Source organism: Aethalodelphis obliquidens, unplaced genomic scaffold (assembly GCF_003676395.1).
Source record: "Aethalodelphis obliquidens isolate GAN/ISIS:26980383/991018 unplaced genomic scaffold, ASM367639v1 scaffold65, whole genome shotgun sequence".
NCBI lineage: Eukaryota > Metazoa > Chordata > Mammalia > Artiodactyla > Delphinidae > Aethalodelphis > Aethalodelphis obliquidens.
In genome coordinates, this window is record NW_020838009.1 from 8,497,200 (window position 1) to 8,515,393 (window position 18,194).

At 48.1% G+C, this 18,194-nt stretch overlaps 2 protein-coding genes across 8 annotated transcripts in view; one reads left to right on the plus strand and one right to left on the minus strand.

The window, feature by feature from the left end:
- The window catches only part of WHAMM (WASP homolog associated with actin, golgi membranes and microtubules), a 64,166-nt gene that overhangs the window by 29,441 nt on the left and 16,531 nt on the right, over nt 1-18,194 (minus strand). For all 7 annotated transcript variants that reach the window (XM_027089188.1, XM_027089187.1, XM_027089186.1 and 4 more), the window contains one exon: nt 11,467-11,601. Coding sequence is in view for 1 of the 7 variants with exons in the window: in XM_027089191.1 (XP_026944992.1) it covers nt 11,467-11,601 (135 nt within the window). In the remaining 6 variants the exon portion in view is untranslated. The remainder of the gene's footprint in view (nt 1-11,466; nt 11,602-18,194) is intronic.
- The window catches only part of FSD2 (fibronectin type III and SPRY domain containing 2), a 25,813-nt gene continuing 8,551 nt past the window's right edge, over nt 933-18,194 (plus strand). The window contains exons 1-10 of the mRNA XM_027089193.1: nt 933-1,577; nt 1,728-1,823; nt 3,505-3,735; nt 5,101-5,123; nt 6,148-6,269; nt 7,428-7,583; nt 10,020-10,154; nt 10,896-11,046; nt 13,706-13,839; nt 16,250-16,382. Coding sequence (XP_026944994.1) covers nt 933-1,577; nt 1,728-1,823; nt 3,505-3,735; nt 5,101-5,123; nt 6,148-6,269; nt 7,428-7,583; nt 10,020-10,154; nt 10,896-11,046; nt 13,706-13,839; nt 16,250-16,382 — 1,826 coding nt within the window. The remainder of the gene's footprint in view (nt 1,578-1,727; nt 1,824-3,504; nt 3,736-5,100; nt 5,124-6,147; nt 6,270-7,427; nt 7,584-10,019; nt 10,155-10,895; nt 11,047-13,705; nt 13,840-16,249; nt 16,383-18,194) is intronic.

Consider the following 18,194-nt stretch of genomic DNA (forward strand, 5'->3'; position numbering starts at 1 on the left):
TAAAAAAAGGTTTTGGTGGACATTTTTACATAGAAATAATTTTTTCCACTGTATTTTTTTTTTTTTTTTTTGCGGTATGCGGCCCTCTCACTGCTGTGGCCTCTCCCGTTGCGGAGCACAGGCTCCGGACGCGCAGGCTCAGCGGCCATGGCTCACGGGCCCAGCCGCTTTGCGGCATGTGGGATCTTCCCGGACCGGGGCACGAACCCGTGTCCCACTGTGCCACCAGGGAAGCCCAGCATTTTTAAGGCTCTTGATCCATGCTGTCACACTTGTTTTCCAGAAAGGTGGGGCCGTGCATATTCTAACCAACAACATGTAAGAGTACTCACTTCACTGGACCCTTACCCAGCCTTGGGTATCAAAAGGCAAAATGGCATCGACTCATTTGTTCTCTGCTACTCATAAGGATGAACTATTTTCCAAATGTTTTTGTACAGGTAATATTATATGCAAAAGAAATTATTTTGTAAATTCTCATTGCTCAGTAACCTGAGATTTTTCTTTCCAATTAATTCATATAATTTGTTTAATAACAATTGCCTGAAACACTTGCTATTATTTTGCCTTTTGAGATTTTTAGGTTTTTTTCAGGTCATTTGTTAGGTTTTTAGGTTTTTTCAGGTCACTTGTTAGTCAAATCAATTTATGTGTTCGTTTTTTTTAATAATTTCTCCTGTCTCTTTTAAGCTTAGAAGCCCATCCTCCTGTAGAAAGCAAACCTTTCTTTACAGATTGTTTAAAGTGAAACTACAACTGAGCTGCTCAGATGATTTTTTGTTTTAAATTGTGAATAAGTTGAGCCCAATTTAATGACCATCTACTGCAACGACCTTCTCATAAATGGGGTTTTGTGTTCTAGGATCCAGTGTATCCACTAAGAACTGTACAGGAAGAATCCTGCTTGTGCAGAAGTGCTGCCCAGAGCTACGATGGAGGGGGAGGCGGGAGAAGCACCAGGGCTGGGCAGGCCTGCTGCTTCCAAGGACTTCCACTTTCGTCGCATGGATCTGTATGACTCTGAAGACAGACTGCAGATCTTCCCAGAAGAAGACACTCAGATGAGAAGAGAAGTAGTTCAAGCCGAAATGACCAATGAGCCAAGACAGCCCATGCAAGGGAAGGCTCAGAGAGACCTTGGAGAGGAAGTGGATGAACTTGTCCATCTATATGGACTTGAAGATGATCACGACTTAGGGGATGAGTTTATTGACAAAAGCACGCCCAGAATAGAGGTTTCAGAGTATCCTCCTTATATGATGATGGGGAGAGAGCCACTGAGGGAGCAGAGAGACTGGAGACTTAGTGGCGAGGCTGCGAAGGCTGAGGACCTGGGCTTCGGGGCATGGGGCTCGGCAGGCCACTGCCGGGACTTGCGGGAAGCCTATCGGTACACCCACGGCCACGCCAGTGAGGAGTATGAGTGCTACGTTATCCCAGAGGAGGAGGACGAGGAAGAAGCTGCCGATGTCTTCTGTGTCACTTGCAAAACTCCAATAAGAGCGTCGGGGAAGGTTCTTGTTGAGCACAAGGAGCATGAGGTGACCCCGCTCGGTAAAGCACTGGAAAGTGCCAAGGTAAATAGATCACCCTAGTCCTCCTTTCTCTGGATATTGCATTTGAATCTCAAGTATGTAGGCAGGGAATAAATCTAAAATGCCTTCTACAAAAGAGAGAGAGAGAGAAAACATAGCATTAATGTCTTCTTGGGATCCTTTGTTTGATAGGATGAAATTCACAAAAACATGTACAAATTGGAAAAGCAGATTATTGAGATGGAAAATTTTGCAAGTCACTTGGAGGAGGTTTTCATCACGGTGGAGGTAAGAGCACGCTTGATGACCCAGTCAGATACACATTGCTTCCATCAGCTGTGTCTGGTATGAGTTAGGGAATCTGTTTTCTTGGAACATACGGTGTCAGTACTGCTCCTCTTCCCTCACCCCTCTTTCTGCCCTCCCGTAGCACAGTGGGCATGCAGCTGTGGAAATGATTACCTGGCAGCATTCCCTACTGAACTATTAGCTCTCATGGGCTGGGTCTTCAGTGTCTTTATAGCTCCGGTCCTACTACAAGGTAGGACTCTTTCATGGGCCAGCCTGATAAGGCATTGCAAGACACCCATCCTGTCATTGATAAGTGTTCCTCAGCTGTTACCTATTTCTCACAAGATCAATAAGTTTCTGTGCCTGTCACCAAACATGTCACGGTCCCCTGGGTGTGCCTAGTAGGTGTGAAGTCCACTGCTGTGATACCAGTATGCAACCTAGCCATCCAGATGAGGTAGCCCAGACATAAGGACCAGAGGACTTCCTGTGTCCCCTCTCTTCATGTGGATGCTCTCCTTCTATTAATGCAGCCTCAGATTGTATCAACAGGAGCAACTCATAGGAATGAACTAAGCCCTGGGCCCCCCTCCCGTGAAGCTAGACTTTCCTCTCCACCTGCAGTCTTAAAAGGGAGGGCAGCTATTCCACTAATTCCCTATGGAAGGCACAGAGAAGGGACAAGAAGCCCTTACATCTAAGCATAGGGTGGTGGGTGGTAGGGGGGCAAGTATACAACAGCCAGGACAGAACTCCCTACCCTCTGTACTGCCAGCTCACTCTCAGATCAGAGCAGCTTCACCCTCAGTGAGGACTCTAAGCACTTCCTTTTACACTCAACACTGGTGGGGGTCACCTACTGCTTTTCCCTCTCTTCCACCATTCTGAGCAAGTCTTAGAATGTGTACACAGTAGGTGCTCAGTAAATACTCCCTGAATGATTGATAAGAGCCTCTTCTTTGGAAATGTCTCTGTTATCTAATAAGGATGGTATAAATCAGAACCCACAGAGCTCTCCTGGGCTTCCAATCTAATTTACGGGGACCAGGATTTGATATGCTTTAATTAATGTTTCTTACCCACTGCGTTCCAGGATTAAGTACTGACACAACCCTCTCTCTGCCTTCCTGCCTTTTCTCATCTATTAGGCAGCACCACCCTGCTCGTTCCCCTTCCCCTGCACCTTTTTCTTAGTTGATATAAGAATCTGGGTGATTCTGATGTTTGTATAGTCCAAGCATCGGGGAGTGGAGGTGAGTGTTACGAGATGTTGAGAGCTCAGGAGGGAAAGATAGGTGGGATTCTCCCAAGGCAGACATCTCCATGTTAAGGTCCAAAGTTCCAGGGGCAGGCTGACTCATCACTGGCAATCTTCCTGGTCGGTTGTCATGGTGATGGGAGGTGGCTAAAACAGAAGTGGGTGGGGTATGGGGAAGAGGACTGCAAAATGCGGCCAGCAGAGAAAGCAGTAATTCTTGTTAAGATTATTGCTGGGGTTCTAGCTGGAGACTGCTGGTCCTAGCTACCCTTTTGTCCACCTCAGCACCCTGGCAAGTGATGTTAAGACAACAGGGAGGGACTAAAACATCTCTGGATAGATACATTTTCATGCCCCAAATAACTCTGTAGTCGACATACATGCAGTGAAATGATGGCTGAGATCAACTATATCTTGCAGGAGAATTTTGGAAGACAAGAAAAAAACTTTGAGTCACATTACAATGAGATCTTGGAAACACTTGCTCAAAAATACGAAGAAAAAATACAAGCTCTAGGGGAGAAAAAGAAAGAGAAGCTGGAAGCCTTGTATGGACAGCTGGTCAGCTGTGGAGAAAATCTTGAAACCTGCAAAGAACTGATGGAAACAATAGAGGAGATGTGTCATGAAGAGAAAGTTGATTTCATTAAGGTCAGTAATGAAGTGAAATAATGAACTGCAATGACAATTATGATTAGAGTAGGTTAGATTGTCCCCTCTCTGCCTGGAGATGTTGGAACCAACTTTCACGGTCAGCATCCATTTGATTCCACTGGATGTATCACCATGATGATACATCCTTCGTCTCTCTGCACAGCTTCGCCATGAGTGGCTGAGCAGGCTCATACACCCCTGACCCTTCCCTCCACCATTGCTCGGCTAACACCAGAGTCTTTGTTCCTCTGTCCTGGTTACCCAGAGATCTGTGCCCTCATCGTGAAATGGGGCAAAAACAGTGCTCTGAGGGGACTTCCCCGGCAGTCCAGTGGTTAAGACTCCGCCTCCCAATGCAGGGGGCACGGGTTCGATCCCTGGTTGGGGAACTAAGATCCCACATGCCGCAGCCAAAAATTAAAACAAACAAAAACAAAACAAACAAAAAACAGTGCTCTGAAACTTTTCTGGCCATCTCAGACAGCCTCCTGGAGGTCTGGGGAGAAAGATCTCCAGGCTAAAAAGGCACCTCCTGTTTCCCAGTTACAAGTGCAGCCATTATACATCTCACTTCATAAGCTCAGACATGCAAAAAAAAAAAAAAAAAAAAATCCATCTCTTGATACCCTTGAAATCCACTTCAATTTGACCCCAAGTCCCCATGTAGCCAGACTGTGGGAATTTCAAGCTCAGAGCTGGGGTCTCCTTTCTTTACAAGGTCCCACAGGAATATGGGGCAGCAGTGGGGTCCAGTATGTGAGGGAGGGGCCCTCAGCCTCCAGAGCTTCCTAGTTACCAAATACAGCCTTTACATTGGCCATGCCACAGGGGTCCCTCCAAGCCCAACAGCGCCTCCTTCCTGCCGTGCTTGGGGTAGCCAGGGAGCCGTGACCCAAGCTGGACAGCAGGTGGGCAGACACCATCAGAGCCCTCAGTACTACTCAGACCTTTTGAACCAATGGTTCCTCAATATCACTGTAGCTTAGTGACATAATCCAGAATGTGGAGAAAGTGATATATATGAAGACGTCTTCTCTTTTATGATGGTGAGAAATTGGAAACAACCAAAATGTCTAACAGTAGAGTGAACAATGGAGTTTCTATTCAATGAACTGTTACACAGTCTTTCAAATTGATGATCCAGAAGACCATTTGTAACCTGGAAAGTGCTCACATAATGTTAACGGGAAGAAACTATACAGGTGTCATAAGAGTCATTTTTCTTAGGGCTTGGGACATGGCTGATTTTTCTCTTTTACTCATTTCCAAGTTTTAACATATGTTTATATTATTATATAGTTTGAAAAAGAAATTTATTTCCAAATTCAATTCAATATTTTTTCTCTTTCTCCTCCTTTTTAGGATGCTGTGGCTATGGCTGACAGGTAATACTTTTGTTCTGACATGTATTTTCTTTTTCTGTTCCTTTTACCTCTAGATATCCAACTAGATATCAGTTCCACTTGGTTATATGCTCCCAGTTTCAGCTTTTGTGTCTGCCCCTACGAGTAAATAGCACTGGCTTTGGAAGGACAGTATGGGATCACAAGGACCCTCTAGTACCAAATCTTAGAATCTCAGAGCTGGAAGGGAGCATATGATGAGGCCTAGCCTGCAAGCCCAGGGTCAGATTTCCTCTCTGAGCCCCTCCTTTCAGCAGGAGGAACAGAGATCATCCCCAGCATCCCCCAGCTGGGCCAGGGCCCAGACCGTGTGCTGCGGAAAGCATGCACGTTATAGTCAGACTGGAGTTTAGATCCTGCTACCCCCATGACCTTGGGCAAGTCCAACCAGTCTAGGACCCACCTTCCTTACCTACAAACAGGGATAGCTTTATGGGAATAAAATCAGACAATGTCTGTAAAGCAACACGAACACTGAAGCTTAATAATATAAGGGTTAAGAGCATGAGTTTTGGCAAAAGACAGACATGGTTACAAATTGTGCCTCTGCTACTTACAAACCCTGTGACGGCCAGGAGCATGCGCAGGAGACCCAGAGCCCTGGTCCATGGTCATCGACTTGAGGGCACTTGACCACGTGGAGAGGGAGCCCCAGAGGGGCTGTATGTCTTTGGGGCCTAGGGTGATGTGGGGTGGGAACTCCTAGGTCAGCATCGGAGGATCTTCCAGATGGTGTGGATCTGGGGCTCATAGGTGGACACCCTCCCGCCCCCTACCCTCTGACATGACCCCACCCCTTCTCCTCTCCTCAAAGGCGTAAACCAACCTGCCCATCCCCGTGGGTGACCTTGTAGGTCAGTCACTGAAGCAGATGCCAGCAGGCAGCCCGCAGCATGTTAAAATAAGGAAATAAAAGTTCATCCAAGAGGCCCTTGTTGCTTATCACTAGTGACCCCCGAGGAGAATGCCCCTCCATTCTCATTAGTGTGTCTTTTTATACTCACAGACTTGGAAAATTCCTGAAAACAAAAACAGATGTGGAAATCTCGGCGCAGCCTGAATTTGAAGACCAGACCTTGGACTTCTCTGATGTGGAGGAGCTTATGGGCTCCATTAACACCATCCCAGGTGCATATCTCACTTGTGTGCATACTTCACACCAGTTTCCCTGAGCTTTGAGTTAGAAACTTTGATGGCTAAAAAAAAATCATAAAGATTTAGAAACAGGCATTTCCCCCCCACCAGCTGCATAAGCTTCATGGTTTTGTCTTTATGACTTGTAAGGGTGAAAACAGAGGCTGACCTTCCTGGGGTAAATACCCACCCTCACTCTCCAGGGTGCCAACATCTGGCCCCAGAAAGCCTAATTTACTCCAAGCAAGTATCCCAAATTTTATTTCCTCGACTGTTGTATTTATGTTCCTCCCAGGTGGCTGTTTTTAGCATAGGGTTAAGAGATGGGCTTTGGAATCCTATGGAGCTGGTCTGAGAATCCCAGCCCTGCTACTTCCTAGCTGTGTGACCCTGGACAACTTACCTAACCTCTCTGAGCCTTGGTTTCCTTGTCTGTAAAATGGACATAATCATGACTCATGGGGACATGGTAGGAAATAAATAAGGTAATGTATGTACAGCATGTCACATGGTGCCAGGTAGCTCTTAAAAATCTTATTGTGATACCTTATTTTTAAGAATGATACTACAATTTAGCTTTTACTGATTGCTCACCTTTCCTTTCTCACCAACACCCAGCAACATTCTGAACAATGTTTTGTATATCATTTTTGTTTTTCCTTTATACAGATTTTTAAAAAATAAAAATGGAATTGTTTTGTAATCTGCTTTCTTTTTTTAGCAAAACAATTGTGACGAATATTTTCTCGCACTGATAAATTCTTCTACAACATCACTCTGATGGCTATATATCTTAATCTGTTTACTTAATCCTCAACTGTTGGATGCCGAGACGTTTGGATAGGTCAGGACTTACAAACCATACCCCAGCCTGAATTGCTGTCACCAACCCCACCTCCTCTAGCTTGTGTGGATTGGTCAAAGCAGGAACGGACATACCGGTTGCTTCTGGCTCACGGTTGCGGGGTTTGGCCTTCCCATCCCTGTCCACTCTGGATGGCCTTCCCATCCCTGTCCACCCTGTCCACTTCCATCTCCAAAGCCCAAGGATGCATTGAGGGATTGGTTGTCCTGTAAAAGGGGCCATTCCCAATTCATACCTCTACTTAAGGCTCCTCCTTTGTTTTGTTTTTCTCTGTTTTCCTTTTCTAGCTCCTTCTGCTCCAGTGATAAACCCACAGGCCCCCAACTCAGCCACAGGTTCCTCAGTCCGAGTGTGCTGGAGCTTATACTCCGATGACACCGTGGAGAGCTATCAGCTATCCTACTGGCCAGTGCAGGACAGCTCACCTGGGAAGGACCGAGCAGGTGAGGCTCTGTCAGGAACAGAACCACGCTCCAGAACAGTTAAGGCCTCTCAGAGGCCAGGGCCCTGCCTTCCTGGAGGTTGGGAAGGTAGAGATGGGATGAACCTGCACACCTGGCTCCTTAGAGCTGTCACGATCTGGGAACTACACAGAGGATGGGATGCAGGCAGGTGAGCATGGCAGAAAGGAATAGGAAGGCAAGTTGGGGCCTGACTGGGGAGGATCACAAGGCAGGCTAAGGTATATGGACTGTATCTACCGCCGTCGGGTCAGAGTTGTCCTTGGGATAAGTCTCTGGCTGCACTGTGTGCAAGAGGGGTGGGGACACCCCTCCTTGAAGAGGCCCAGCTGGATTGGCTGGGTTCTAGCAGGTCCTGGCATGTGAGCGCGGGCTGGCTCTCCTCAGAGCAACCCTGTGTTGGGAGAATCTGGAGGGTTAGTCTGCAGACCCCCATGGGGGCTGAGGGGGGTTCTGCAGCCTGGGAGGGCTGCTCCTGATCTGATCCACATTCCCAGATGGAGCGAGCTGCTGGGAATGGCCCCCAGCCTCCACTGTGGGCAGCTCTTGGCCCATTCTCTTCCCAGGGAAATGGAGCTGGCAGGCCTGGGGTTAGGGCTGAGATACCTGCCTACCCCTCATAATAGATAAGCCAGTCTCCTATTGAGAAGGGAGAGTCAAGAGAGCAGAGGAGGGGACTTCCCTGGCGGTCCAGTGGTTAAGACTCCATGCTCCCAACACAGGGGGGCATGGGTTCGATCCCTGGTCAGGGAACTAAGATCCCACAAGCCGCATGGTGCAGCCAAAAAAAAAAAAAAAAAAGAGAGAGCGAGAGCAGAGGAGCCCCAGTTGAGCATCTGAAGGAATCAGGGATTAGGGCCAGCCTGGGAGGGCCTGTTCTGTGTGCATGGGGTCAGAGTGAGATTGCTGGAAAGGGATTTAGAGATCTCCATTTTATGGATGAGGAATCTGGGACCTAGAGAAATGAGCTGTCTGTGGGGACACCGTGAGTTACGGCAGAACCAGGATGAGAATCAAGTCCGCAGGCTCCCTGCCCAGAGCTCTTCTCCTTGTACCGGGTCGTGCAGGTGGAGGGTTCTATGTGCTGAAGGGGAGGATGGTTTATCTGCCCAGGGATTTGGAAGGAAGGGGAATCCTTGAGAAAAGTAAGTTTAAGCAATGATGAGGGAGAGTGAGGGTGGTCAGAATAAGGACTAAAGAGGGCGTTGCGGCGGGGGTGGGAGGGGGCGGGGCGGGGGAAGGGGAGATTTGAAAAGGGAGATTGTGGACCAAAAAGTCAGATCTGATCGATCAGTCAGTTTTTGCCACAAATCAACCCTGTTAGTACCCTCTGCAGAAGAGGCCATTGTGTTGGGGCTTTGTCCTGGGGATCAATAAAGATCTTTAACGGATCACTTTGTTATAAAGGAACTGATATCAGAGAGTGGATTAATGACTTATTACTGCCTTTCAAGAGTCTGGGGATGTTTGGACGTGTATCAGTTAGCTTTTGCTGTGTAACAACACCCCCAAACACACACATGTACACAACACATTGGCTAAAAATGACAAATATTTACATTCATTCATTTGTTGGGAGGGGCAGAACAGGGGTAGAAAATTCAGAGGTACAAACTACTATGTATAAAATAAGTAAGCTACAAGGCTATATTGTACAGCACAGGGAATATATCCAACATTTTATAATAACTTTAACTGGAGTATGATCTATAAAAGTATTGAATCATTATGTTGTACACCTGAAACTAACATTGTAAATCAAAGGTACTTCAATTTTTAAAATGACATTTATCCAAGAGTTTGCATGCCACAACTAAGAAGCCCGTGTGCCACAGTGAAGATCCTGTGTGCTGCAGCTAAGACTTCGTGCAGCCAAAATAAATAAATAAAATTTAAAAATAAAATAAAATGGCATTTATGATTTATTGTAATTCTCTGAATTGGCTGGACAGTTCTTCTGGTCTGGGTCAGCTTGGTAGGGCTGGATGGGCTAGAATGGCCTTGCTTATATGTCTAGGGCCTCAGCTGCAACGGCTGAGGCCTCTGTCCATGTGATCTCATCCTCCAGGAGGCTGGCTGAAGGTTGTTCCCATGGAAGTGGAAGCATTCCTGGCAGGAAGAAGACAAGGCCCCTGTGCACCAGCACCTCCCAAATCTCTGTTTGTACCATGTTTGCTATAGTCCCATTGGCCAAAGCAAGTCACATGGTTAAGCCCAGCTTCAAGGCATAGTGGGAAAGACCAGACCTCTCAATGGAAGGATCAGCCGAGTCACGCTGCCGAGGGGCATGCATACACAGATGGGAGGAATTGGTGGCCAGTTCTGTATCCATTACAGGGGAAATAGATTACAGCGCAATGAACTTGCAGCCAGTTGGCCTATTTTAAGGTTGAATACTTGTCTTTATTTTTTCCCCAGAGTTTACGATGACGGTCAAAGAAACATATTGCTCAGTGACAAACCTTGTGCCAAATACCCAGTATGAATTTTTGGTCACAGCTCAGAACAGGGCTGGCCTCAGCCCCGCCAGTGAGTGTGCAGTGTACATGACAGGTAAGGAGGCCATTTGTTTCTGTAGCAGGACCTTCACTGAAGGGGACACAAGAGTCACGGCTTCCTTGACGTGGCAGGGCTCTTGATTTCACTTGGAAGGGCAGGAATACCTTTGCATTTTTTTCTTTCATTTAATACACCAAATCTATATGCCTGATATGGCAGGGACATTTTCTCACAGTTGATCTCAAAATATCAAAAAGTACTGCTCTTGAACACAGTACCATTTGAACCTTGCAACCATCCTCCATTCCAGGAACATCTGAAAGGGATTCCCTGGTGTCTCAGTCCATTTGGGCTGTGATAACAGAATCCTACAGACTGGGTGGCTCATAAACAACAGAAATTTATTTCTCATGGGTCTGGAGGCTGGGAAGTCCAAGATCAAGGTGCCAGCAGATTCAGTGTCTGGTGAGGACCCTTCCTAGTTCAGAGTCAACTGTCTTTTTTGCTGTGTCCTCACATGGCAGAAAGGGGCAAGGGAGCTCATTGGGTTTTCTTGTATAATAAACCCCTTTGACCCTCATGACCTAATCACTTCTCAAAGACTCCAGATACCATCACATTGGGGAATAGGTTTCAACATATGAATTTGGATGGGGACACAAATGTTCAGTCTATAGCTTTCTATTGCACTGAATCTCTTGTAGGAAGAGAGTGCTTGCAATGTCTGCCCATGCTCTGGACCACAGGGCTGGATGTGAACAGGTTTGTTCATCTCTCCCTTTCCCCTGCATTTAGCGCCTTGTCCCCCCATTATGAAAAGCAAAGAGATAAGGAGCTGTGAAGAGGCTGCGCTGATCTGCTGGGAGTCTGGGAACCTGAATCCTGTGGACTCATACACGGTGGAGTTGACCCAGGCAGAAGTGCCGGGAGCCTCAGGCGTAACTGAGTGAGTCATGAGGGGCGTTGGCTGGGCACGAGAGGCCTTGACACAGAGACACAGCTTAGGAAATGTGTGGAGTCTGGAGAGAAGGTCAGAATTTGTGACACACAGGAACCTTAATTTTGTGAGAAATAGCTGGAATGCTACCATTGAAGGTGAATGATGGATGAGTGAATAAATGGTAAACCTCAGGTTTGCTTTCTTAGCACAACCAAGGTTTACCATCATTCATTCAACAAGTATTGAGCGCATAGGTGGTGCCTGGGCGTTGGTGAACCAGACAGACAAATTCCCCACCCTTCCAGAGCTAACAGTTGAGTGGGGGGAAATAAACCAAAACCAAGAAAACAAATGCTTAAAATACACAGGCTATGAAGGGAAAAGAAACTCAATGAAATAGGGAATGCGGTGGAGGTGGGGGCTTACTTTGGAAGAGTAGACGTCTGAACTGAGACCTGATGCGTGGGAAGGGTTGAGGCCTGAGACAGTGGATGGAGGCAGCACCTGGCCCCTGGGCAGGCGTGAGCTTCCTGTACTGGAGGAACCAGGAGACCCACCTGGCTGGAATTTAAGAAGTAGAGAGGACTATGAGAGGCAGAAGTAAAAGAGATTAGATTTCAACGTACAAAGAACATCATGTCCATGGTAGAAGGCTGTTGGAGGCTCACATTCCCCTTTGGCTGGCAGAGATCTGGAGGGGTTCACAGATAAAAGAAGGCTGTACTTAGTGACCACAATGGCCTGCAGATCCTACAAATCTACAGCTGTGTACAGTGGAGGAAACATGGATGCACCTCTGGGTTACAACCAGGCAGTGCAGAAGCTTGTGGAAGGGGAATGAACCAGGCAGCCCGGTACCAGCCACCAAGTCCCAGGGGCTGCCCTGTTGTGTACCTACCCAGCTCTGCAGAAATGGAAGAGAGGGGTTTGGTGTCAACAGATTCTTCCATACTAAATTCAGGGTTTGGGCCGTGGCCATCTATCCCATCGAGCCATTTGCCCCAGGTAGAATCCATATGTCCACAAGAACATCAGGGCTGCTGACCTTGGCTGCTGATCTACTTCTGGGGATCCTCAGAAGCAGGGCAGTGAGTCCAGTGGTCTGGCCACCTGAATGGTTTGGATTTCCTTTGCAATTTGTGCTGATACTTTAAGGGCACCTGATACCTGGGACCAGCCCATTATGATTGGGGTCATCAGAAGGCTGGTCAGTGACCTAGGTGATCTGGGATGGTGCTGACTCTCCTAGTATAAACCTAATCATGGCATCCTGTTGCTCTGGAGAAAAGACAAAATTCCTTCACAGGCTCTGGCCCCTTCCTGTCTCTCCAGGTTAACCACATCAGCTCTCCCTCCCTCTCTGGCCCCAACCACATTGGTCATATTTTAGTTCCTCCTACTTTCCATGCTTCTTCCTGCCACAGGACCTTTGCACATGCTTCTTCTATGTAGGAGACTCTTCTACTCTCTTTTTGTCCAATTACCTCCTCGTCATTCTTCAGAGTTCAGCTCAAAAGTCACCTCTCCCCTACTATACCTTCTATAGTACACTGTCAACTTGTCATGGTTACCATCTTATGTTTCTTCCAGTGATGGCTTGAGAAATGCCTCTCTTCTAGACTGTAAGTTCTATGAGGGCAGGGACTACATTAATTTTCCCTAGGGCCTCCCTATACAGTCTCTGAAACCTAAAGTGTTTAGTTAATACTTATTGAATGAAGGGACTTCCCTGGTGGCGCAGTGGTTAAGACTCTGCACTCCCAATGCAGGGGGCAGGGTTCGATCCCTGGTCAGGGAACTAGATCCCACTTGCATGCTGCAATTCAGAGTTTGCATGCCACAACTAAGGAGACCTTGAGCTGCAACTAAGGAGCCAGCGAGCTGCAACTAAGGAGCCCGCCTGCCACAACTAAGACCCAGAGTAACCAAATAAATAAAATAAAAAATACTTATGGAATGAATATGTAAAAGCGCCCCTCTGCACAGAGCTGTAGCCTCAGAGTGACCTGGACATCCCGGCCTCGCCAGGTGTGGGTGTTGTATCTGTAAACGGGCATCACCCTGAAGGCTTCTCTTTCCTACTGAACTGAAATGGAGTTGGCAGCTGCAGGAGTACAGACAGTGGCAACCATGGGCTTGTAATCCTGTATTGTACCACTTACATAAATTGGATTATTCCCAGTAGGTAGCTGCCCTCAAAGAGGTTAATAGCAGTGGGCTTCTGTGGGCCTTTCAGCTCTAGCCAGATCATTTGTTCATAAACGCAGACTGAGAGCCTGCTAGGGGCCCAGCGCTGTGCTTATGTAAGTGGTACTTGACCCCTGCCCTCAGAGAGGTTGTGGCCCTACCAGACAGACTGAGACACACTGGATTCAACTGCATGCATGCCCCTGCCATGCAGCGTTAGACAAGGTGCCTGGGACACGGGGTGAGGAGCTTGGAGGGGAGAGAGCCACAGACAGAAGGAATACAAAGAAATGAGGAAAGTGGACCTGAGTGGGAGGGAGCACTGAGGGGGTCAACACCCCTGCCTGCACCGCTGCTGGAGGTCAGAGAACAGGGGTGGTGGCGGGGGGAGTTAAAAATCCCTGCTTTGAAAGGGAGGCCTGGTGCTTGGGCCTGGCTGCCCCGGCCCCAGGGTGACTTCAGCTGCCTCCTTGCCCAGGTCTGTTGTGGGCATTCCCACCTGCGAGTGCCTGGTGCAGCTACAGCCCCGGCAGAGCTACACCATCTACGTGCGAGCCCTCAACGTGGGGGGCCCCAGCGCAAGGAGCGAGCCTGCTACAGTCCACACCACAGGTCTGTGACCCCCGCCGCATACTCTCTGGGCCCAAAGTGACCCCCTTGTAGCAGACCCAGGGCTGCTATGACTTCATTGTTAAATCGATAAATGTTCACTGATATGAACACATGGCAAATCAGGCTGGGAAGGGGCTCAGGGGTGATCAAAGCCCTGGGGTCCCATTTTACAGAAGGGGAGACCGAAGGCCCAAGTCATACAGCAATGGGGTGGCTGAGCAAGCATTAGAACTCAGGGTTTTTCTCCATGACCTTCAGGTGGACTAGAGGCTTGTCACACTGGACCTGGGTGGCCCAGAAAGCACATTTCACACAGGCTGAACACCACCCCTGGGACATGGTCTTTATGAAATTCCCAGGAAGAGCCATGGGCCATGGATTACCTCCCTGCTATTGGCCCAAACATCTCCTTACCCACAGGCCCAACGTAGCTCTGGATGCCTTAGTGGGTGCCCACATCCACGTCCAGCTCCCACCCCCTGCCCGCACTTGCCATCAGCAGGTCATGGAATCGTCACATCTCATGTTCAAGTCCTGAGTCAGCAGAGATAACACTAGAAACATTCCATGCATCTCCTGCTATCCCAGCACTGCCACGGCTCTGGGTTCTAAGCTTTGCTAAGGTGCGCTAAAGCCAGGTGGCTCTTCCCACACCTCACAGAGCAAGCCCAGCTCAGGCCAGCTGCAGACTGGGTGACAGGCAGGTAAGAAGCAGAAGGAGGGAGCCTGGGCCCAGGGCTCAGGGGACATCGTTCCTTTGGCTGGGATCTTTCACTGAGGGATGTAGGGTCATTTTGTCCTCATTTCCAATACCAGGAGGAAAGGTATGCGATTAGTCCCCACTTATGTTCCTTCCACAGAAATGTGAAAAACAAGTTACGTGGCTGCCGAAGGCGGTAGGGGTTAGGGCTGGGATTGGGACTCAGGTTTTTCTTTTATATTGTGATGGAACTTTCCTTTGGTTGATTGGCATTTCTAATTTCTTGTGCTGACTTGGTGTTTTGAAATGTCAAATTCTGGCTGTTTCGATAAAAGAGAACAGAGCAAAAGGTACAGTCAGCCCTTGGTTATTATTGTCTCTGAATTCCTTTGTTCAAATAATTTGTTAAGAGTGTATTTACAAAAAACTTGAATAAACATGAATCAGCAAAAGACATATCTATCCGTTCAAAAAACGATCCTTGTTTGGGCCTAGAGAGCAGGCAGTAAGGGCCATGCCTGTCAGCTGCAAGGTGGGAACCTGCCTCCCCCTGGTCCGTCCGCTCAGATAGCAAATGAAATTTCCAGGAGCATCGAATTGTGGAAATAAATGTGGACAGCTTGGGGCTTCCCTGGTGGTGCAGTGTTTAAGAATCTGCCCGCCAATGCAGGGGACACAGGTTCGATCCCTGATCTGGGAAGATCCCACATGCCACGGAGCAACTAAGCCCGTGCACCACAACTACTGAGCATGCGCTCTAGAGCCCGTGAGCCACAACTACTGAAGCCCGCGCGCCTAGACCCTGTGCTCTGTAACAAGACAAGCCACCGCAATGAGAAGCCCGCGCACCACAATGAAGAGTAGCCCCCGCTCGGTGCAACTAGAGAAAGCCCGTGCACAGCAACCAAGACCCAACGCAGCCAAAAAAGAAAAAAAAAAAAGTGAACAGCTTGATGGCGAGGCCTGAAGTAGACTTTGAAGCAATGAACATGACAGAATGGGAACTGAGGAGCTTGACTAAGAGACAATGATGGAGAATGAGTTACTATGTCCCTAAACAAAGGATTTTTTAAAAAACTAATTTCTTATTAAACCCATTCGGTACCTTTTTTTTTTTTTTTTTGATGTGCTTTGTTTTAACCATGACTTGGAGAGGGTTACAATCTCCTTCCTTCTCCCCAGCTGCCCTAATTGAAAGCTGAATGTGGAACTCTGCTAACCTTTGTCAAATTGATCGTTAAGAATTTCCTCAATTGCTATTCCTCTTGGCAAGTAGGTTAGAAATTCCTGTTCACCAGCAAGTATTTACAGCCTCCTATTTAAGGGCGCAGCCACTGGAATCAGAGGGGCTTGGGGTTTGAATTTGAGTTCTGTCATCTGCCAGCTGACTTCTCAACCACCCTGCACCTCAGTTTTCTTCTCTACAAGATGGAAATACTAACCCCTGGGTACTCGTAAGGAGTGAATGAGATAAGAGTTACCGCTTAGCTCAGTACTAGACTCACAGTAACCCCCAACACATGTTAACCGCCACGATTATTAGCATGAGGGTCACTACCACGCAAAGTCCAGGCTCACGTGTATCGTGCAGGAAGCTGAGCCGGCCATGCGTGGTGAAGCCTCGGCCCACACGGAGCGCAAAGTGGAGAAAGCAGAGGAGTGACTGGCTGTTGGGGGTGGTGTGTGTCTGTGTGCTTCCTCCCCTCGCAGGCAGCTACTTTCGCCTGAACGAGCACACCTGCCATCCCTGGCTGACCGTTTCTGAAGATGGGCTTACAGTGGTACGAAGTGAGAGGAAAGCCCCCGCCAGGGAGCCGCCCCCCAGCGACACCCGCTTTACCAGGTACTGTATCAGCCCCTCACCCACCTGAACAGTCTGTGAACCAGCCTAATACATGCTGTTATTCGGGCAAAGTTGGATTATGACACATGCAGCCTTGAAGGGGGCTTCAGGCTCACTCCAAGAAATGAGTGAGGGGGAGGGGATGGTGGGGAGCGGAGGCTGGGGAGAGGGGAGTAGGGGGTCTGGCTGGTGCCAGCAGAGGAGACGTGTTGTGGCCTCTGAGGTGGAGTCCTGGGCTCCCAGGGCTGGAGGGTCACACCGTCAGGCCGTGAGAGAGCAGCAAGGACCCAGGTCCCCCAGTGCTTGGCCCAGAGCTCTCTCTCCCACACTGTGATACTATCTAACAAAAGCCCTGGTGAAAAACCAGCCCAAAGCTGGTAGAGGGAATGGTGGTCGTGCTACTGCACGACCTGAGAGAGGGCCGTCCATCAAAGATGCGCCTTGTCTGTCTGGATCTGCGCTATCTCCAGAGCTTAGTACTCAAGATCAAAATGATGTATTTGTAACTCATTTCTTTCCAAATGCTTAAAGAAGACTTAAAATAGGGGGCAAGGGACTTCCCTGGCGGTCCAGTGGTTAAGACTTCACTTTACAATGCAGGGGGTGCGTGTTCGATCCCTGATTGGGGAGCTAAGATCCCACATGCCTCGTGACCAAAACAAAACCAAAAGAAATAAAGAAAACAGAAAAAATATTGTAACAAATTCAATATAGACTTTAAAAATGGTCCACATCAAAAAAAATCTAAAAAAAAAAAACGGGGCAAATATGCCCTACTGAAATAGAAAAATCACAGCGATAGATGAAAAAAAAAGAACATAGCTTAACTTCAAGGGCTAATTTCTGTTTCCAAGATTAAACATTAAACACAGCTCTTAGCTTCCTGGTAATCAGGATGAAAAGAATTCTCGGTGGGTTGGTCTTAGAGTCAGGAGGATCTTAAAAGGAAGGAAAGGACTCTCTTAGAGGGGCCAGAGGGGCCACCGATGGAAAACTGCATCCAGCCTCCCTGCCTGGGTCCTGGACTGTCCTGCAGCCGACACTTCCTCTGACACTCGCTCCCTGCTGGCCTTCTTACTGCATGTGTGTTACATACCTACTATATGTAAGTGTTAGCGTGTGACAGCAGAACAGCACACAGTACAGTGGAACACAACTTTACCCTTTCCTGCCTCTGTCCACTCAACCCAGGGTTGGGGGGCACAGAGAGGATTAAGAAGCAAAAAAGTCCTTACCTGCGTTAAAAAAACAGAATGCAACTGATCAAATCTTAAAGAGCTTATTGGCTTTTTTTCAATAATTCATGAGTTGGGCAGCCTCTAATCTACAGCATTTCTATGGTGGGTCTCCTTCATATGTGGTCCTCTGAAAACGCACACCTTTGACCAGGCCACTGCTACTTCACTCTTTGTGTGGATTATAAGACAGCTCTCTGGGTAGACACAGCCTCAAGCATCTTCAGCTTCAACCCTTTGGTGTTGCACTACAAGTTGCAAAACCAGTTTTTGGCCATGTCTTTTGAAAGTCCTGTGTAGGTGGTCCAGCATCTCATATTGTAATATGGGAGTACTTACCACCTACTGTTCCGGTCTTGGCTTTTGGGGTTCCAGCCAAGCTGAGTTAGAGTCCCATTTTAATATCCTGTTACCAGTACATCTGTTGACCCATGAAACAATGTGCTGTGTGCTGGGGGTAAAGAGACAAAGATAGTCCCTGGGCCTCCCTACTGGCGCAGTGGTTAGGAATCCGCCTGCTAATGCAGGAGACACGGGTTCGTGTCCCGGTCCGGGACGATCCCACATGCCACGGAGC